The 21,437-nt window shown below is 48.7% G+C and overlaps 1 protein-coding gene across 3 annotated transcripts; it reads right to left on the bottom strand.

The window, feature by feature from the left end:
- Positions 1 to 2,570: 2,570 nt before the first annotated feature.
- PHC1 (polyhomeotic homolog 1) lies at positions 2,571 to 20,075 on the bottom strand. Of its 3 annotated transcripts, none has more exons than XM_075902382.2 (15): positions 19,880 to 20,075; positions 15,596 to 15,755; positions 14,798 to 14,908; positions 14,567 to 14,644; positions 13,333 to 13,482; positions 12,180 to 12,335; positions 10,448 to 10,946; positions 9,288 to 10,054; positions 8,085 to 8,232; positions 7,659 to 7,867; positions 6,886 to 7,000; positions 6,181 to 6,289; positions 5,018 to 5,168; positions 4,236 to 4,467; positions 2,571 to 3,828 (listed from the first exon to the last, which is right to left on the bottom strand). In XM_075902382.2, the coding sequence occupies exons 2-15, from the start codon at positions 15,707 to 15,709 to the stop codon at positions 3,674 to 3,676; spliced, it is 2,994 nt and encodes a 997-aa protein (XP_075758497.2). In that variant the 5' UTR covers positions 15,710 to 15,755; positions 19,880 to 20,075; the 3' UTR covers positions 2,571 to 3,673. The 3 variants fall into 3 exon arrangements, with proteins under 3 accessions (XP_075758497.2, XP_075758505.2, XP_075758515.2); XM_075902390.2 differs by lacking the exon at positions 19,880 to 20,075 and adding an exon at positions 19,685 to 19,705; XM_075902400.2 differs by lacking the exon at positions 12,180 to 12,335.
- Between the last annotated feature and the right edge of the window lie 1,362 nt (positions 20,076 to 21,437).

The following is a 21,437-nucleotide window of genomic DNA, read 5'->3' as shown; positions in this document are numbered from 1 at the left end:
AAAATCAGCATTCCACTGTGTCAGCAGGATTGACTGCCTTCAGCACATGCTAATTGCTCCACTCAATGGGTTCCTGCATGTCTGTGTTCACAGCCTCCTCACATCCTTTTGTGCTCTGGCAGCTCCTGTTTAAGCTTTGGGCAAACTGCAGCATAGTGTGTAGGGTGTTTGCAATGCTTGCCAGAGCAGTTTGAAGTCTGCATGAATAACCAGGGAAGAAAGGGTATGAAAAACCTGTTTGCAATTGCTTTCAAGCAGGGAGGAGATAAGTGCATTATGGGAGGCTGATGAAATGTATCCAGAACCACCTGTTGCAATGTTTTTGTCCCATCAGATGCTGGGAGCCTAACCCAGAATGCCAAGGGGAAGCAGAACTGTGGGATGGCTACTCATAGTGCATCACTATCAAAGCTGAAGGTAGATACACTACTGGGGACCCACTACATTGACCTCATACACCCAATGAGGACATGCACCTCTGTAAATGCAGGTGCTAAAAAGTCAACATTATTGAATTCAATCTAAACTTGTAGACATGCCCTGAAACTGCTAGCAGCAAATATGTCTAACAGCCAGTAATGGGGAGGGCTCTAAGTTCTGATATTCTGTCCCAGGTATCTGTTTGATGGGTCCTGCCCACATGCTCAGAGTCTGGCTGATTGTGGAGGAATATTCCCTAGGTCAGATCAGTAGAGACCCTGAAGGTTTTTCAATTTTCACTGCAGGTTAAACGTCAGGTAAATTGTGGGAATCTCTGTAACTTGAAGTCTTTAATCCATGATTTGAGGAGATCAGTTAAAGGTTAGCAGTCTAGGTTCTGTGGCCTGCAATGTGTAGGTCAAACAGGATGATGGTCCCTTCCGATCTTCAAGTCTGAGAGCAGCTTTTATCCTCTGAATACTCAAAATATAGACCAGGTATTTTGTTATCAAGTGTTGTAGTCAGCTGAATCACAAGGACTGCTAGCATCCTGAGGTGTGTATTCAGTAAGTAAGGGTATGTCTACACTAGCCCCCTAGTTCGAACTAGGGAGGCTAATGTAGGCATTCGAAGTTGCAAATGAAACCTGGGATTTAAATATCCCGGGCTTCATTTGCATCTCCCCTGGCGCCACCATTTTTAAATGTCCCTTAGTTCAAACTCCGTGCCCACGGCTACACGTGGTACGGAGTAGGTAGTTCGAATTAGAGATCGTAATTCGAACTACCGTTACTCCTCATGGTGTACTGGTAGTTCGAATTAGAGATCCTAATTTGAACTACTTACTCCGTGCCGCGTGTAGCCGCGGGCACAGAGTTCAGACTAAGGGACATTTAAAAACGGCGGCACCCGGGGAGATGCAAATGAAGCCCGGGATATTTAAATCCCGGGCTTCATTTGCAACTTCGAATGCCTACATTAGCCTCCCTAGTTCGAACTAGGGGGCTAGTGTAGACATACCCTAAAAGCTTACAGCAGCTCTCTATCAAACTCTGAAAGTTTTAATTATAAAATCCAAACGCAGTATTCCAATGTAAGCAAGTTAGGATTCCTGCACTCCCCCTCACTTGTCTCTCACATCCCCACCCTCCCCCGCCCAACACCTTTGCTCTAGCTGTTCCAACAAAACTACTCAGTTATGTTGTAGCTGTATTAAATTCAGCCAGTCAAACAGCCTTCCTGTAACAATTGCCTACTAGTGATTAGAGAGAACAGCTGTTAGCTAAAGCCATCATATTGGTTTTAAAGCCCATCCTAGCAGATCATGTCAGTTTCTTACAAGATTCAGTTAGGAAGCTCTTTAAATATGACTCTTCTGAAGCACAATGCCATTTCTGTTCATGAAACAAAAACCAGGACTACGTAGCACTTTAAAGACTAACAAGATGGTTTATTAGGTGATGAGCTTTCGTGGGCCAGACCTACTTCCTCTGATCAAAATGCCAATTTTCTTCCACTATTTTGATCTGAGGAAGTGGGTTTGGCCCACGAAAGCTCATCACCTAATAAACCATCTTGTTAAAGTGCTGCATAGTCCTGTTTTTTGTTTCAGCTAGACCAGACTAACACGGCTACATTTCTATTATTATTTCTGTTCATGTGTACAGAACAGATACTTCATTGCACTAATGATGAAAATAGCTCTTAGGCAGAGGTAGATGGTGAGTCAAACAGATGGTACAGAGCAAATCCACCACAGAATATACTCACTGCTGAGCACCGGGGGGAAGGGGAGATTTTCCAAAAGTTTTCACCACAGCATCAGAATTAAGCCAGTTCCGGACACTTGAAACACTCACCGTCCTGCTCTCTAGCAGCCAAATCTCAGCCCTTACCTCTCACATTTCTTGGGAGTTTCTGTGGTTTTTTTTTTTTTTTTTTAAAAAGCAGAAGCTTCCTTAACTAGAATTCTGTCAGATCATTAGCAGAGCCTGGAACCTCTGCAAACTTGTTTGATGAGTTTAACATATTACAATTTATCCACCAACTTTTTGGTCAGGGGAGGGTAATAAGTGTAGAACTCTAAAGGCGATTAAAGCTTAGGTTTTTCTCATGTTCCTTTATGCAGATCATTAAGGAACAGAATTAAGTAATTTTGAAGCATTCTTTTTATGAGGAAAAGACATATCTGTTTTACAACCAAAAATAAGAGGCCCAGGACAGATGTGGCACAATCCTGCCCATACACCCTCCTGAGGAGAGTGGAGAAGAGATACAAAATAATAGAAACTGAAAAGAGAACATTTAAAAAAAAAAAGTCCCTTAGAATGGGCTGGAGCCTTATTATTCTTGACAACTCCTGCTTTGGATCCATAAGCAATGTCCAGCGCTGGGGGAGACAGACTGAGGCTGCAGGGCTCCCAAAATAATGCTCCTCCTCATTCTCTAAACTCATCCTCAGCTGAAGTGCTCTAATTAAACCCCCTTCTCCTGGTCCATACGGGGTGGATCTGGAGTGAGTGGCCATCAAGATGTTTACAGTCTTCAAGTTACACAAGGAGATAGTAAAGCAAAGCAATTGTTTCTGTCCTGTTTCTCCAGGGTTTGGTACACATGCCATGATGGCTATTAAACCCAGCTCAGAATCATGGTCTGGGGGCTTTAAGAAAGTGGAATGGGAGGTAGCACTTTTAGTGCCAATTCTTCTCTGTCCACCTCTCCTAATACCTGGAATTCGCTAGTTTTCTTCTCCCAGCAACACAGAACAAGCAAGGCAGCGCCCAGCATCAGCACTGGCAGTTCCACTTCATGCATCAGATTCTGGTATGGTGAAAAATTCAAAAGAAATAACTGAGGAGCTAGCAGCCCCGTTGTGCAGAAAGGGGCCAGCTCATCTCCCCTTCTCTCCTCACCCAAACTGGCTACTCCCAGGAGCCTCTGAGGAGGAAGGGGGTCCTCTTTTTCCCCCCTTTCTAGGAGCTTCACCTTCTCTGGTTCTCCATGGGGGAAGAATTTAAAAGAAAGTGAGATGCACTTGAAGGAAATAAAAGTTTCAAGGCCCCAGGTGGGAGTTTTCCTCCCCCATGTAGCACCGTTAAGAGACCAAAACACAGGCTTCTGAGTGACAGTTTCACTCACTTAAACATTCTTTTCTTTGTTATGCAAGATCATGGGAAAACCCATTCATATGCTCCCATCGCAGGTAGTTCCCCTGGGGGTTTGGGGAAAAGTGAGACCTCTGGCACCAGGGCTATTAGGTCTCCTTGAGGACATTGATCTTGGCGCAGATCTTGAGGGCAGGTCCCAGCTTGATGTTCATGGCGCTCATGAGGTGCTCCTCCTTCAGCAGCAGCAGGGCCTGGCCATCAATCTCCTGTGAGCGGAACTCCTCTGCGATTTCTTGGCACCCTGCCAGTGAGGGACCGAGAAAGAAGGCCAAATGAGACAGGTCTCTGACCCACACACTCCCACTCCATCAAAAGTGGGCTGGTGCTCTGCTTCCCAGGCCACCCTGATGAATGAAGAATGGGGAGTCTAGGAATATATCCCCACTCATCTGCCCTAGCCCTGCTCTCCTGGAAGGCAGGGGGTACAAAGGATCTGACTGCACTGCCTGTCCAACCTCAGAGTCGGCTTCAATCACAAGCCTAGGGAGTGAAACAAGGAGAAAGAGATGGCTCCCCACATCCCAAGCATCCCATTGAACCCCATGCATCCCTGCTGTCAGACACATTACTGTTAGCCCTTCATGCTCCATTTGGTCATACTAGAAGGGGAGGGAAGGGGGCAGAAAAAGGCAAAAGGCTTCTCCTCACCTTGCAGAGATGCAATGAACTCATACACCTCCTCTACGCTCCAGCGGCTGGGGTTGCTGGACAGGAAGTCTGGGTTGATGCCATGTAGGTCTGGAGTAGGTGGGGCCATGTTGGAATTGGCCAGATCTCGCTCTCCATGACTGGTTCTCACTGACAGGGGCCCAGGAGATGTGGGGGACAGAGCCTCATCGTAGCTAGAGTTGTCGGAGCCTCGACTGGAGTCTTCCTGACCCTACCGATACCAGAGAGGTAAGGTAGGAAAAAAAGGAAGATGGTTAAAAGAAATCCATTAACATCTGGAGAAGCCTGGAGAAATCTGAGAAACTCTAGGCAATGACCAGCCCCAGGAGGTTTTGGTAGCAATTTCTCTCCCCCAGTTCATTCTCCCCAGGATTTGTAAGCAGGGATAACTCATTCCAATGCAGTCACCTCGGAAGTGAAATGCGAAAATTATTCAAAAATGCAGTGCCACACATCATACCATTGTCACGGGAGAGAAGTACTCAAACTCTGAGATGACAGAGCAAAATGGAATTGGGACAGACCACCTGATTCCTAGCCAAAGTGCCACTGGATCTTGGCCAATGACTTTGGACTTCAATTTAACAAAGGAGCACGTCTGGGACATAAGGGGCCAGCACTTCTAGCAGCAGAGACAGCTACAGTATTGTGATGGGGACTGACACATGCAATATACTAAAGACAGCATTTCTAGTAACACAATGCTCTGTTGCCCCAGGCTCAAGATCTGGCAGGACAAGGGCAAATGGGGCTGTCCTCACCCGATGACGCTTGCCCTGGATCTTGGCTCGGGCAATCTCAGAGCTGCTGCGCCGTGGTCCACGTCGACGCACACGGGCATAATTAGCTTCCTGGAACTCTTTCATCTTCTTCCGCTGCATCCGAAACTGATGGCTGCAGCTCACATTGTACCTGAGACAAAGGAGTCAATGAGCAGTGAGCAAACAATTCTGCTCATTCTCCTCCTCCTCCCTCTCCTGGATGGGGACAGAAGGTGGCAGAGCAAATCCATGAAAGGAATCGGGGATGCCGATTCCTCTCTGCCATCAGGTTCCAAGGCCTGCTCCCTCTCTTTCAGCCCTCCTCCTGAAAGCAAGCAGAGCTGACCTTTGGCACAAGTGACATTTTGAGGCCACGGCATCCTGGACTAACTCAGCAGCCAATGGTAAAACACAAAAAGCAGTCATGTAGCACGTTAAAGACTAACAAGATAGTTTATTAGGTGATGAGCTGTCATGGGGCAGACCCACTTCTTCAGATCATATCTGCCCCACGACAGCTCATCACTTAATAAACCATCTTGTAGGTCTTTAAAGCGCTACATGACCGCTTTTTTTGTTTTACCAAGTTCAGACTAACACGGCTCTCTGTTCCTTTTCAGCAGCCAATGAACCAACTCTCCCTCCGGGGGAGAAAAAAAGATGTGCTGGGTTGTGCCCTATCGGGAGGCAGCAACTACTATCCTGATTTTCCCACATTCCCCTCACCTCACTGCCCACCCTGCCCTAAGCACACATTCCAGATCCAAGCGTTGCAGACCTGCAGGGCCAACACCATCCGCAGAGGACTATTAACAGGCCTTTCCTAACTAGCTATGGATTTGACTACTGCTTCGGGAAGAGGGTTCGTTCCAAGTCTGGGAACAATTCCCTCACCACACTTCTTGGGGGAGTCAAGAGCATTCTGTGTTATGCCTTGACCCACCTCCCCACAGAATCAACAATGGACGAATACTCAGCAGTTACTAGCCAAGTTGTAGGTCCAATACAGCAGGCTCACTGCACACAGAGCTCCCAACCTGGCTAATGGAACCCTTGAATGGAGGGGCCAGGAGTGAGCATAGTATGTAATTTGAGGAAGGAAACATGCCCAGCTGTGGGCGAAGTAACAGTCAGAGAGGAGGAGAATAACGTCTGGCTGTTACCTTTTAGCACAGGTCATGGAGCAAAACCTCTTGGAGCCCCGGAACTGACTGGCTGGGGCATATTTCCCACAGTACTCGCACTTCAGCAGGTTTGTCTTCTTGTCCAGCTCTAGAGTGAGAGCCTTTGTTACAACCAAAGAAAATCTCACACACACTCTCTCTCACCCTATTACAATTACCACCAGGAAGCAGAGTCACCAAGCAACCTCAGCCATTTCTCTTGGGAGAATGTATTGAGCTAATGAGCTGTGGAAGAGCCTTCCTGAGGGATGGGATGGAAACCCGGCTGGCAGAGGTAAGAACAAGGACTGGACAAAGACACGAGCAAAACAGAGAGGTTCATTCCTCTCCTAATGCCCCTTAGAGTCTCCCTCTTGCCAAGCCTAGACACCCCTATCCTTCACAGAAAGGCAGGGATCCCCTCCCCAAGGCTCTGCATTGCATTGGAACCGCCAGGCTTCCAACAGAGGATCCAGATGGCCCATGTGCTGAGCAGGGATCTCTTGTGAGTGTGCCAGGACTCTTCTCTGTATCCCCATCCCCACTCCCTCAAAACCCCAGATCCCTGAGTCTGAGCATCATGCCTCTAGTCTCCAGAAAGGGGAGAGCAGCACCAACCACCATCTGTATAATATGGGAAAGGGAGAGAGAAGGCTGAAAAACTGTTTTCCTGCACATTCAAGGCTCCCTGGAGCTGGGTCTTACCCAAGGTTGCACTATCATCTCCTGGGGAGTTGCTAGACTGGTTTTCACTCTGCCCGGAGGGAGCCCCTCCCTGGAGTGGCTTCTCGGACTCTTTCAACAGCTGAGAGCAGCCAACCTGTAAAGGGAGAAGAAGGGAACTGACACTCAGGGAATGAGCCTCCTCAGTCTTCCTCAGAGCTCAAGAGAGACTCCACACACACTGAGAAGGGAAGACATTGAACCACAGAGTGGTCATTCCTTTGACCCAGCCAGCTGATTGTCTGTACTTACTCAGAAGTCAAACATCCTGATTATTTGTATCCTGGCAGCATCACTCTAGATGCTCTTATTGGTCTTTAATCTTGCTATGCCACTCAGAATATCCTGCTGCAGTGAGTTCCAAAGAGCAGTGACTACCACATGAAGCAGTACTTCCCCTTATCTGGTTTAAAATGACAGCCTTTTACTAGCAGCAGTATCCCTCTTCCCTGTATTACAAGTCAACATAAAGAGAAGAGAAACCCCTTACATTCTCTGCCCTCTTCATTGTTTCAGACACACCTGGCCCATCTTTGCTTTCCACCCTCCCTATCTATTCACTTCTAATCCCTATCTCCTACTCTGATAATCACAGCACAAATCCTTCTCTTCCTCTCTTCTGTCACTGCACCTGAGGGGCAATTGGGGGGAGAGGGGGTTCAAGGAGGAAACATCTCCGGTGATGGAAGAATACCAGCCCCACAGCAAGCAGCTACCCTCACGGCAGCTCTGACTCCTTCCCCTCTGGCTCTTACCGGGAATGGCTCTGCCCCTTCCTGGATGACAAAGCCTTCAATGATGTGCGTGAGGATCTGGGGTTTGACGATGGCCTGTGGGGGTTTGGAGTCTCCAGTCTGTCGCGACACCATTGCCAGAGTAGGGGCAGGAGAAGATGTGGTGGTGACAGAGGCTGCTTCACTTGTGGGGGCATTTGGGGTGGTGCTGGGGACAGGCTCAGATTTTTCTGGAAGGATAAAAGTACATAAAGAAGACAGGACTCACCACACTGGATCAAATCAGTGTCCACTATCCCAGTCCATTCTTTTGGCCCTTCCAGTCCAGCATCCCACTTCACATCACTGGCCCGTCTAGCCTGCTGTCCTGTCCACCACCGCACCCCTCTGCTTTACCACCACAGGTCACTGACTAAGAGCCATCAGAGCCCTTCTCTACTCACTCACCTCCAAGGCCACTCTTCTCTTCTATGGTTTTGGGGCTCTCTGCCACAGGAGATGACTTGGCCGGCAGGAGTGCAGTGGCACTGGGCAACTCCTCCTTCTCTTCCTCGGACTCCGCTTTGCGCTTCACTGCCAAGGTCTGAGGCTTGCCCTGTGTAGAGTGAACAGGAATGTGTGAGGGGTGAGATGCAACTCAAAGCGCAGGGAGGCGCAGAACACATACCAAAGATGAGAAGAGAAATATCCAGCACCTCCTCAACCCTCCAGCTCCAGCCTTGTTCCTTCCCACAGTCAACCCCTCATGCCCACCAACACAGGGAGCAAGGCTGCCATACATTCCTATTAGGGAACAATAAACTCACAGCACTGACATCTCCACTGCCACCAGCCCCACCCTGGTGCTCTGCACTTCTCCCTCTTACATTGACCACGCTAATTTAGCAGCACCATGGCACAGGACTCACAGCATCCCACTTTCTGGTGATGGACCCCAAGAAGGAGGTGGAATGGCAGGTTGGTCACTGGCCAGTGTCTGCTCCCACCAGTGAGCAGGGATGACTACTTGGATGAGAACAAAGGGCTCCAGAGTCTGGGAGCTGTCACAGAAACACCCTGTCTTAGCAGCAGAGCAACAGCCAGAGAAAAATCAATGGGGCTGCAGAAGGGCACACAGCAAGGTCCCCAAGTGAAGTCCCTGTGAACAGGGACACATGCAGCCATATCAAGGTAGGGAAAGCTACCCATCTGCTTTCTTTGAGAGGCCACTATAAAATGGGAAGCCCCCGGTCACCAACAGCTCCTTAGAGGTCTATGGCTGGACTTATCTCAGAATCTGATACAACACACCAAACGGTCTCTGACCTGGAGAGACCCACATCGAGTAGGAAGTGTGGAGTTCAGTGTCTGTGGCCCATTCTGCCCCTAGTCTCTGACAAGAAGGAGGCCAGAATGCTATTTATGACAGGCACCCACCTCATTTTGGAGAGGACTAAGAACATTTCATGAAGGCCACTGACTGGCCTATCAGACAGAGAATGACTTTTGGTCACTGACTCCTCAGCTGGATTAAAATTAGTGCCCTAGAAGGGAAAGGCTCCATATCCCATTCCCATCTCATCTCTCTGGCATGGAGTCAGATTGAAATTGGTGCCTAAAAGTGAATGTGAAGAACCCTATCCTAGTCCCCTTCCCACAGACATCACTTACGGGCAGCGGGACAGGCTGCATGTAGAAGGCTGCTGGCACCTGAGCCATAACTGGGGACGAGGCTGTATTCTTCACCACATGGGCTGTGCCTTGAACTTGTGCCAAGTTGACGCCAGTAGTGAGTGGAGGGGCTTCTGGGGGGGAAGTTGTGGCAGAAGGAGCTTGGGATGATGGGGAAATGGCATGGGCTTGGGAAACGGGCTGAACCACTGCTGGCATGCCGCGTGGGGCAGACACTGCAGGGGCTATCTGAGCCAAGCCCAGTGCCTGGGCTTGAGCTGAGCCCTGCTGCCGGCTCCCCACCACCTGCACTGGGATGTGTGGCGGAGGCTGCTGGGCAGCTGACACTTTGGCAGCTCCAAGCTGTGGTGGTTTGATGGGGGCCGAAGGTGGCTTGGACTGAATGGGAACAGGTGACTTGGTGGCTGGCTGACAGGGGCTGTCCGGCTGAAGCTGCATGGGCTGAGGCTGTGACTGCAGCATGGGCTGGACCACAAGAGTTTGAGCCTGCTGCTGATTTTGGGGAGGCGAAGGCTGCTGCTGCTGGGCTGGCGGAGCTGGCTGCTGCTGGGTGAGGGGTGAAGCTTGCTGCTGCTGTTGCTGGGCCAGCTGGAGATGGGTGGCAGTGTGGAGGAGCTGGGACTGGCGGTGCTGGAACTGCTGCTGGTGATGAATAGCGATCTGCTGCTGAATCACCACCTGCTTCTGCAGGTGAATCTGCTGCTGCTGCTGGATCAGCGAGTGGGGCTGGATCTGCGTGTACGTGGCTAGAGAGAAGAAAAAGGGAGGAGAAAAGGAGAGTGCACAGTATTAACTACGAAGCAGCAGCGGGGGGTGAAGGCAGTTGGAAAGGTGGGATACAGAGCCTTTCACTTCTAGGGCACTGGTTCCAACCTATCTTTCCACCACGACTAGCCCCAATATTAGTAGTTTCAGAGAGAACCCACGGAAGACTAAAGAGGCTGAGGCAGATATCCTCATTCCTGGTTGGGGAAGGACTTTCTTGCAGAAACACATGCTGGAGGGAAAGTACATGTGGGACACTGTCACTGCTGGGCTTGCAGGGGCCAGCACTTGCAACAGAGCTGAGTTAGGGAGTTAAACAGCAACTGCAATGAGACAGAGGGGGAAGCAGAGAAAAAGGCTGGATTCTCACTTACCTGAACTGATCAAGGTCTGGCTGGGTGCTGGTGTAGCTGTCCTGGTCAGATTCATGCCAACGGTTTGCTGCCCACTGTCTGTGTCAGCCTTCTTTGTTGCCGCTGCATTCTCTGCCTCCGTTTGGCTCCCCTGGCTCACTGTCACTGCCTGGGCAGCTGCTACTGGTAATGGCTGCACCACACCAGTGCCCTTCCTCTGGCAGCTGCCCCCTGGGCCAGCCGAGGTTGCCTGGCCCACCCCTGTGGTGGCCTGGCTCCCACCACCTGCTGCCACCCCCCCTGAGACACCATTACTGCCTGTTGACCCCTGGCTCAGGTTCAGGGACTGGCCTGTGTTGCCAGAAGAGGCCTGTGCCACTGCCAAGGTCTGGCTGGCATTTGTGGCCTGTGGTAGGCCTGATGCCTGGGAGTTTCCTGGCAGGGCTGCTTTCTGAGCAGAGCTTTGGAGCTGGGCATTAGTGACTGAGGTCTGCTGGCTCCTCACAGCCAAGTTCTGCACCTAGAAACACACACATACAAAACAACCCATTTGTTTAGATTACAATGATGTATACTTATTACCTTGTAGTTTGACAGAGAGAGACAGGAGCCTGGGAACACCATAAAAGCCACTGGCTCCACTGGCAAAGTCAGTCAGTCTGCAGGCTCTAGCCTCTTGAACTGGGATTTGGCTCATACTTCAGAGCAATACTGAAGGTGCTGCACTATTAGAGGAGTCATCTCCTCATTGGAGACATTAACCCGAACTCCCTTCTGCCGTAGCCCTGATGAAAGTTAAAGATCTCATGGCACTTTCTGAACAGAACTTGAAAACAGCACCATTCTCTCAGAATGGCATGTTCTCGCAGCACAGACTGCATCAGAGGCATGGGACAGCCTCAATTTGCATCTGCCCTGCCTCAGAACGGTTGGGATCCACCTCAGCTTTGTATACAGAACCTTGGAATCCCCTTTGTAGCTGCCCATCTCCTTTCCCTGACCTCTCCACCTTGGAGACCCAAATCTTCCCTCTCTGCCTGCAGTTCTCTCTGAGCTCTCCAGTTTTCTTTGCACTTTGGTGCAGCCATCCTTGGTACTCGTTCTCCCCCAACTGCAATGTTGTGTGCAGCGTGATTATGGTTGGCTTTACTCCAAAGAAAAGATAGACAAGAGAGATGTGAAATAGCTGAAGTGGGTCAGGAACTCAGGAGACCAAAAAAAGCTTCTGGAAATACCAAGAATGGATGTGATGGGGCAAGACAACTGATGGAGCATGCGTGCTCCTTGATCTGAAGGAATCCTTTTAAGGACAAGCCCAGCCTCTGTGGCCCAGTCAATCCTTGGCTTTTTTAAGATGACCAATGAACAGGACCAATCAGACTAATACTGGCAAAGGCTCTTTCTTGTGGAGCACTTGCCTCACTGGGAACCAGACTATGAACCCACCGATCTGTTCACTCGGGCTAACCAATCATGAAGATGGAAATACCAACTAGTGGATCAGCCAGAAAACTAGGCAGAAAACAAATCTGGTCTCTGAAGGGGAAAAGTGAGCACAATGACATACAGGAAAGAAAGAATGGAGTCTGCAGCCCACGCTGTCCAGTGGGCTCTAGAATACAGAAAGGCAGGCAGTGCAGAGTTAGCTGTCTACCAAGGGAGAGATTAAGCTGGTGACAGATCTGGGAGAGGGGTAAGTGTGCATGTGTGGGAGGGGTTGGGAGTGAGAACCCCAAGAGGGGGGATCACTGACCTGGTCTGTGTCTGTGTGGACCCCGGGAGACTGAGCGGGTGGCACCTCCTGCTGGACAGCGGCTACTGCCCCGTTAGGCATCAGGATGAGCTGGGAAGTAAGAGGCACATTGCGGCCCAAGGTCCGGTTCACCTGCAACAGGTTCCCCAGCTGCGGCTGTGGGGATGGGTTGGGTGATGTGGAGGAGGAAGGAGTGGAGGGGGAGAAAGAGAAAGAAAGAAAGCGAACCACAAGCAAACATATTACAAAGCAACACTGGGCTGGGGTGTCACACTGCAAAATCCCCTACCCTCCCCGTACTGTGATCCAGAATGCAGCCCTTGGGACCTGGAAACCAAAAACTGCTTCCTTAAGGAGCTCTCTTCCATTGCACACACAGCTGAGCTGATTACCAAAGAGCTATTCGGGATTGACTAAAAGACCAGAATTTCACTTTCGCACATGTCTAGAATTGGTTTGAGAGGCAGGTATTTATTTCAGATATATGACTAAGACCAGGAGCAGTTGAAAAGAAGGGAATTATAATCTGAGTCCAAGACTGGTTGAGAGGAGAGAGAATTATTTTTTACATGTAACTGAACCCGAAGCCTTAAAAGGGGGGTTAATTTTTCATGTATAGCCTCTCCCAGGACTGGTTTAGAGAACATTTTTTCTCAGAAACATCTCTGTACTCAGAATTGAGAGACCATCATTAATTATGAACCTGAGCAAGGCAGCGGTTGAAGAGATTAATTTGTTAGGTAAATATCTGTTCCAGAATTGGTCAAGAAGACAACATTTATTTTTGTATCTGACCGAGGGATTTGCTGAGAGAGGACATTTATTTTTTACATGTGTACACTACTCTAATAAAAAGTGCCATGGGATCTTCAACATCCATGCAAAGCACAGACAGGTTGGTTCGTAAAGGTCTCATCCATAGACTCTCCCTACACAATAGAGTATACTGAACTCACCACATCCACCTTGGAACACTGAGCCAATCCTGCGGTTCCAGATACTAGGGCCTTCCAACCTTGAAGCTTAAACTGTATCAGACCATTCCCTATCCTGCTATATCAGAACCAGAGACTGGTCCAGAAACAGGGATTTATCTCAGTGGACATATAACACAGCATTGGACAGAGCAGGTGGGGCCATTTATCTCTCTTACCCGGAGATACATCTGGGCCTGCGACTGATTGAGAGGCGGCGAGGTGGTGTTCCCCAGGAGTACAGACTGAGTAAGCGTGGTGGCACTAGGAGAGCTCACACTCTGTGAGCGGCTGATTAGCTGGGCTGCTGATGTAGTGGCCAGATTGATCTTAAAACAGAGAAAAGCCCCAAATCACACAGGAAGAGATGAGAGAGATGAGGCTCAGCCCCCTTCCCTCTACACACACATACACACAAAGGGGGACACAGCAGGAACTGGCATTTTAAGGCCTGGTCTATCCCTGTTTCCAGCAACATATCTGGACAGATCAGAGAGAGAATGACAGAAACTAACTTGGCGCCATTATCCCTGCCCTTTCCAGTAGCAGTATCTTGGGTGGGACTAGCAACTGGTTTTGGATCCCACTGCAGTATATCCTCAGCAGCTCACAGCAGAAGCCTTTTTTCTAAAAGGGTCTGGAATCCAACACTAAACCAAGTACACCTTGCATCATCCAGTTACCATCAAACTCTCCAAGGCATACCGGAGTGGTCGACAAAGGCTTCCCTTGTCAACCGCGCTGCGTCTAGCCTGCTGCGCTGTGCTGGATCAGTTGATCGTCGGCACAGCATGGCGGCCATTTTTATTTTAATGAAGCAGGGATTATTTAAATCCCCGCTTCTTTGACTATGCCGAGTAAGCTATTTTACATGGCTCCGTTGATGGAGCCATGTAGTCTAGACGTACCCAAACATTGCTACTAATAGGCTCCAAAATCTATAAAGGATTTGCCTTTCTCCAGACAATGCCAGCCTCTGACTAGTTTTCTCCAGTCTTCTGCTGGCCACTCCATTTCTACCCCTCCAATTAACCTTAATTTTTTGATCCCACACCTGCTCCTGAACTCTTCCCAAACAGCACTCTACCTCTCCCTTCCTCCACACCAGGACACTCATCCTCATGTCACTTCTCTCCACCTATGAAGCACAATCCCTTCCTCACCCTAACAAACTTGATTTCCATGCTTCCCATCACAAGAGATCAGTTTTTATCCTTTCCCACCTCCCCCACCAAGGGGCCCACTCTCTTCCAATTCCCTAACCAGGACATGATGAGAGCCCCAAATGCTCACTGCTGACAGTTTCCTGCCATAACCTGTGGCTGCCTGGCATTCCCAGTGGATGTGTGCTCCTGGGTGCTTCAGTTCTGACTGGAAGAGGAGATACATGTATGGAAGAGGGCAGTTACTTACTGAAGCCTGGGTGGTGGTGGTCTGTTGGGGGGTGCTGGTGTTGGGAGAGCTTGCCTGCCTGCTGGCTGCAATTGTAGCCTGTAGGAAAGGAAAAGGGGGGAGAATAAGCAACTGGAACGAAACTTTAAATCCGATTCTAACATTTAGAGAAAAAAAAAAGTCCTAGTCCCAACATTTACAATCTAAGTATCAGCAGATTCCCCCCCCCGCTTCTGTCCCATGACAACTCACCTGCTGGACAGCTGCCAGACTGTGGAGCTGGGCACTGTTGAGCTGCTGCTGGAGCATGAACTGATGGAAGTACTGGGCAGCATTGGGCTGTCTCTGCAGTGCCTGAAGGGCCTGGAGAAAAAGAAGAAACATCTCTGAAAAAAACCCAAACCTCGCCACCCAAAATGTGCCAATGGGGTGCAGTGAGAGAGACACACATAAGAACTGCAACAAGGGATAAGAGAGCATCTCAATATCCCCAGGGAGTAGGGGAGCCATCATCCACAGGATTTACTCTGTGAGCAGGAGGCAGGACACCATTGGCAGTAGCTGTACAGCCAACGTGGGACACTGATTCAGTTCATTACAGATGTACTCCAGTTCTTATTCTAGACCTAATAAACTCCAGGAAGTTGGAAAGTTGCATGCTAGGCTAGTGCTGAGCTAGTGCTCTGACCCAGTCCTGGGACAGTACCAGACAAGAAAGAGCAATGCTTGTTCTAGTACAGCCAAAAGAGCTGGACACTGAACTAAAAGAATCAATGGCCTGCTCTGAGATTAGAGCAGTGCAATAATGTGATTCGATAGAATAGGAGGCTGCACTCTGTACTAAAACTGGCTGTTCCAGTACAAGTGTAAGCAGGATACAGCACTACATGGACTAAATGTCTGGCCAGGCTTGGCAACCCTTAGTCTGAAACATACCAACCCCTCTGCTCCTGCTCCCACTAGGCATACAAAAATGTGAGTGATACAAGCACACTTCTCACTGCATCTTCTTATTCATCTATCTAACCCAGAACATAGTTAGTGCCTCACCTGCACTGCCTGTCGCTCATACAGAGACATCTGAGATATCTGAGGGCGAGTGCTTCCTCCAGAGCCTGAACTCCCATTGGTGGAGTTGGAGTTCTGCTCGCTTTCAGTCTCCATGGTGACAAGTCCCAAGGATCTCAAACAGAGGCGACAGATTCAAGACCTAAATCAAGAGAATTCAAAACCAAGTCAGACTAAGTAAAAATCCAAGTTGTATTTTATTGCATCACTTATGGTTTTTAACTTGAATGTGACTCTCTTGATTTCCCCACACAGCTCTGCCAGTGCCCCTCAATCTGTCCATCAGCCTCCCTGCTATTCCAGTCCTGGGCCCCTACTCAGCTCTGCTGATGCCCTTCAGTACTGCCCTGCAGCACTGAGAGAAGAGACTCTCAATTCATGCAGAGGTTAGGCCCGTAGTTCAGATGCAAATATCATTGATGATCATAATTAATTTAAGCAAAATGAACACATTTTCACAATTTATGGCCATGCTGTTGCTGTAATAGGCAGTTACATAGCAAGCTCTGAATTACTATAAAGGTAGGAAAATACCAGTTGTACATAATTCAAACATTAGTCAAATACCTAACCCACTCATACCCATTTACACTTCAGTGACCTGAGAAAAAGAATATTGTGCACCTAGTCACCTGTCTTCCCTTCCCAGCTTCTGATTCTTCTCTGCTTCTTCCCAGTTCTATTATCCCACTGCAACTCCTCCCTTCTTAGCTTGGTCTCCTAACCCAGATTGACTTTTCCCTCCTGTTCACAGACATGCACTTCTGGCTGGAACATAACCTCTGATGGTTCCTGACTTAACTGTTAGATTGGGACCTGCAAGTGTGGGTGAAAGATGTGTAAGAATGCACAACTAGTGGGAACTGGGTCTGGAACATGCAGCAGTAGGCTTTATCAACAGGAAGTGAAATGTGTCACATGGAGAATTTGTCAGAGGGATCAGGAAAGGTTTCTAAAGGAAGTCTTGTGAAGGTGAGCGATTTTCCCAAAGCAGAAAGACAGGTCATGTTAATATGTGGGTCAGGGGATAAACTGGAGAGAGGTCTCCATCAACAGGGAAGCAGGTGAAATGGAAAGCCCTTGTCCAGGGGATCAGGGTTTGTAACAAAAGGAAAAGGTGTGCTTGAGTGATCACAGAGGATTTCTAGCAGTAGGAGACGTTGGTTGACCAGATAATGATGGCTGACCAGATTTTGTGAAGGGAGTTCTGCATGTCTGAAAGAAACCAGAAAGGCTGGGGAATTATTCTAGTCCTTAACCATCTCCCCACACCTTTCTAGTCTGTGATCTAGTACCCCTACCCAATCCAAAATGTATAATCACAGGCTATTACCCATCATAATACACACAGCTGTCACTTAAGCTCTACCCAGGGAGAATACAATTGATGATTTTTAAACAATTAAATACATTTTCTTTGAAAAAAATAAACCCATTTAAAATTAAATCTGAAATTATAACAATTTATGTTAAGAGTTAAACATGCTACAACACATTATTATTTAAAATGTATTTAAATTGTAAGTAGTACACATTTGCTGACAAAGTGTTAAAGAAGTCCACACATTAAAACAGGTAGAAGTAACTACGTGAAACAAGAGTTTGTTGAACTGTAAAACAGATTTTGACAGCAGCAGCAGCATTTTCTGCAGGTACAGTACAGAGAATTTTCTTCCTTTCAGTTTGCTCATGAGAACAGAAGAATGGCCACATTGAATCAGACCAATACCCTGCTTTCTGACAGCGAACAGTGCCTCATGCTTCAAGGGAGTGAACATAAGAGGGCATTTTATCAAGCATCCTCCAGTCCCAGGTTCTACCAATCAGAGGTCTAGGGATACCAAGAGCATGGAGTTGCATCCCTGACCATCCCAGTTAATAACCATTGATAAACTTATCCCCCCCTGAACCTATCTAATTATTTTTAAACCCAGTTATACTTTAGATCCCATTAGTTCAGTTCAGTGATTAGTTCACTGAAGATAAGAAACTGATTAGAAGTTAAAGCAGAAAAGCTTGTTTTTCCTCTTACAGGGTACGTCTAGACTACATGCCTCTGTTGTCAGAGGCATGTAGATTAGGCTACCAGACATAGGAAAATGAAGCGGCGATTTAAATAATCGCCGCTTCATTTAAATTTACATGGCTGCCGCGCTGAGCCGACAAACAGCTGATCAGCTGTTTGTCAGCTCAGCGCGATAGTCTTGACGCGCGGGTGTCGACATCAAAGGTATTTGTCGACCACCCAGGTAAGCCTCCCCTTTTATTTCACTGCTTGCATAGCATTTGAGGAGTGTATTGTAGGGAATGATATAATCCTGCATGGACAAAATGCATATAATACAGTCTGACATTATTTGCATCTCTTAATTCTACATTCCAAACTCTTTAGTTTTTACTCTGCCACTGATTTGTTGGCACTAGGTTTGAATTTACCCCATAGGGCCCAACCCTGCTTTCACTGAAACCAATAAGAGTATTGCTATATAATATACGTTTGACACACATTTGTGATCATCTAGGATTTCATGGCACATCTTGGCAATCCACAATACAAGACTAGGTAGCACTTTAAAGACTAACAAGGTGGTTTATTAGATGATGAGCTTTCGTGGGCCAGACCCACTTCCTCAGATCAGGAAGTGGGTCTGGCCCACGAAAGCTCATCATCTAATAAACCATCTTGTTAGTCTTTAAAGTGCTACATAGTCCTGTATTTTGCTTCAGCTACACCAGACTAACACAGCTACATTTCTATCACTATTCTTGGCAATCCAGAACATCATAGCAACTGCAGGAATAGAACTGCTCTAAAAGCATGGAACCACATCAACTAAAAGAGAATCTTCATTAACTGAGGTCTCTGGCAAACCATTGAATAGTTCTGATGCTATGTGCGCACTCCCAGAGAGAACAACTGAATACAGCCCCAATGCAGAGAAAAATCAGGTGAAGGAAAATAAACTGAAATATGATGGCAGAGTGGGGAAGAAAAAGAAGGTTACACAAACATTTAAAACCAAAGTCAGCAGTGCAAAAAGGAAACTTGCACTTGGTAACACCAGATTCTACGAGTGGGAAAGCAAAGCTAAAACATTAGTGTGAGATCAGAATCAACTGACAGCAACAGGTAAAGATCAGAGTTGGCCCATGGCAGATAAAAGGCTGACATAAGCAGCCTCTGCTGGACATTTTAACTGTTGGGTTAAAAATCAAAAGCCGAGATCCTGTAGATCATCACATACAAAACCTCGTTGACTGTCAGGCATACACATATATTTGAATACTGATATCTATACTTGTCACCTGACTTAATGAATACATTATGTTTTGAAGAGTTTACTTTTTACCTTTACAGCTTGGTTACTTTTATTCTACCAGAGAATTTCAATGTCCTATTTATTTCCTTTACAGAAAATATTAACCCTCAGTCAAATGTGGGACTTAATCCTGCAAACACACACACACGGAAAGATCATTTAGTCTTGTACCTGAATGGAGTCAGGACCAAGTAAACCTACACTATCCCTCACAGGCAGAGTTTTGCAAATCTGTGGATACCCAATTTATATCCTCAGATAATTTTTGTGTCTTGTGGATTAGATGCAGGGGAAAAAAACTGAATCTAGAGCCCTGCAAATTTGGCGATTTCTGCTTTACATTCGTGAGTATCCAAATGGACACCTGTGGACCATTTTTGCAGTTTCAGATGAGATGCAGACACTGATTTGGTATCCAGGCAGAGCTCTACTGACAGGTGTTTGTCTAACTTGTTCTTAAAAACTTCCAGCGATGGAGACTTTACCACTGCCCTTGGAAGCCTGTTTCAGAGCTTAACTATATGTTTGAAACTTTATGTGCAGGGACCACGCACATGAGTGTTTTGCAGGATCGCAGCCCTCAGCGTTCGAGGCTGCCGCTGTATCTAGGGCACAGCGGAATCACCGCCCAGCCCCAGTGACTTCAGTGGGGCTCTGCCCGGGGCAAGAGCCAAACAGCTTCCCTCGGTCTGAAAGGAAGCAAGGGGACGATTTCTGGCCGGGCGGGGCCGCGGCGGGGGTGTTCCCCTACCTCACTGCCGGCCACACGCCGCCTGGCACGGCGGGGGACCCGTCCCGGGCCAGTGTCGAGCGAGGGAGCAGCGGGCGCCCGGCGGGGCAAGGGCTCAGGCGGCTCTCGGGGGGCAACTCTCCCCCGCTGCCCGCGTCCGCCGGGGCCGGGGGGGGGCGGGATGGAGACACAAAGGGGCGCCGGGGGGGCTGTTACCTCTGATCCCCGCCCAGCGGCCCGGTCCGCGCGGCGCAGCGCTCCTCATGGGGCAGCCGCAGAGCCCCGCGCGGCGCCCCCGGGGAAGGCGCTCAGGGCCGGGGTGCCGCAGCTCGGGCCCAGCCTCTCCCCCGGGCGGCCCCGACGCCGCCTCCCGCGTCCTGGGTTGGGGGGGGTCTTTTTTTTTTTTTTTTTTTTTTTTTTTTTGGCCTCCGGGGCTGCCAGTCCCCCCTCCGTCACTTCCTGCCACAAGGGGGCGCTTCCGGAACACGTGACCCTTCCCCGCCAGTCCGGCTGCTTGTTGTAACCATGGAAACGAGAGCCCGGGCTCAGGCGGGGAGGGGGGGTACCTCGCTGCGGTGGGCGTGGCAGGGCGGGGGCGGGGCTGACAGCTGGCGGCGCGTGGCTGGGCAGATCTGGTCTAAGATTGGTCAATTATTATGGTCCCCTATGGCCTGAGCCAGCGCTCCCCGCAGCCCTGCAGGTGGGCTCCCGGCACTGGCCGCTGGGGAGAGAGCTCAATGGGCTGAGACCCGCCTCTGCATGGCCAACCCGCCCCACCCCCCCCCCATACAGCCCATTTTGGCCCGCAGAGTCCGTTCCTTTTTGAAGCCTTGTCCTGTACGTCCCGACTTCTTTTTAGCGAATTTAGGCATTTGTCCCGTTTGCTCCTGCCAACTGATTTCTGGCTCTGCAAGTGGGGGAGAGGGAAAGTGAATTTCCACTGCATCATCTGTGGAGAAAAGTCTTTTTTCCCAAGTATCATTGTTGAAGGAGCTATGCTCAATTACATGACCACTAGCGCAGAAAGTGGGATACTAGGCCTAACAATCCAGTATGGAAGATAGCATTCCAGATTGGGGCACAAAGGATCTTGTAGTTCTTTAGATAGAAGCACTGATTAGTTGGTTTGTGGCTCTGTAAGTGGTCCTGAGCGGGAGCATCATAGTTCTTGTGCAAGAAGCACTGGTTTCACACGTTAGAACGTCAGTGTTCTTGCGCAAGAACTCCCTGCCAGTGTAGGCAGGCAGCATGTTTTTGCGCAAAATCATGCCAATGTAGCCACAACCTCAGGCTTACACCCTACTGAGAATCAGCAGTACATGCCACACATGCCATCCAACAACTTTCAGGGGAAAAGCTACAGATCTGAAGCTGAAGTGGGAACTTGGGTCCTAAAGGTGAAAGGCTCCATTTTCCGTTCCTTGTGAGTCAACTAGAGTCCCTGATCTGGGAGCTGACTGCAACCAGTATCCCAGAGCAATGAAGGGCTCCATAAACCCATTTCCAATCCTACAAGATAGACATTTTCACCTATTCCTTTCTAACACTCTTCTTCATTTCAGGATGGTCCTCTAAAATAGGGAGGCTCCAAGCAGTGTTCCTTTTGAAATATGGGGAACTGAGATACAAAATAATTAAGTGATTTGTGCAAGGCATACAGGAAGTGTGCCGTAGATCCAGAAATAGAATGCGGTCCAGGCATGTCCCAGTTTAGTGCTTTACCCACAAGCCTACCAGTCTTCTTCATTTAGTGAAAAGGAGCACTGTTAGACAA

Source organism: Pelodiscus sinensis, chromosome 1 (assembly GCF_052426305.1).
Source record: "Pelodiscus sinensis isolate ZL-2025 chromosome 1, ASM5242630v1, whole genome shotgun sequence".
In the NCBI taxonomy this organism is placed as follows: domain Eukaryota; kingdom Metazoa; phylum Chordata; order Testudines; family Trionychidae; genus Pelodiscus; species Pelodiscus sinensis.
This window is presented reverse-complemented; position numbering and strand designations above follow the sequence as displayed.

Coding starts and splice junctions, on each gene's coding strand:
- PHC1 (XM_075902382.2), bottom strand. CDS start 15,709: ATGGAGACTGAAAGCGAGCAGAACTCCAACTCCACCAATGGGAGTTCA. Junction 10,055..10,447: donor CCAGACCTTGATCAGTTCAG/GTAAGTGAGAAT, acceptor TCTTCTCTCTAG/CCACGTACACGCAGATCCAG. Junction 4,468..5,017: donor TCCAGGGCAAGCGTCATCGG/GTGAGGACAGCC, acceptor TGGTATCGGTAG/GGTCAGGAAGACTCCAGTCG.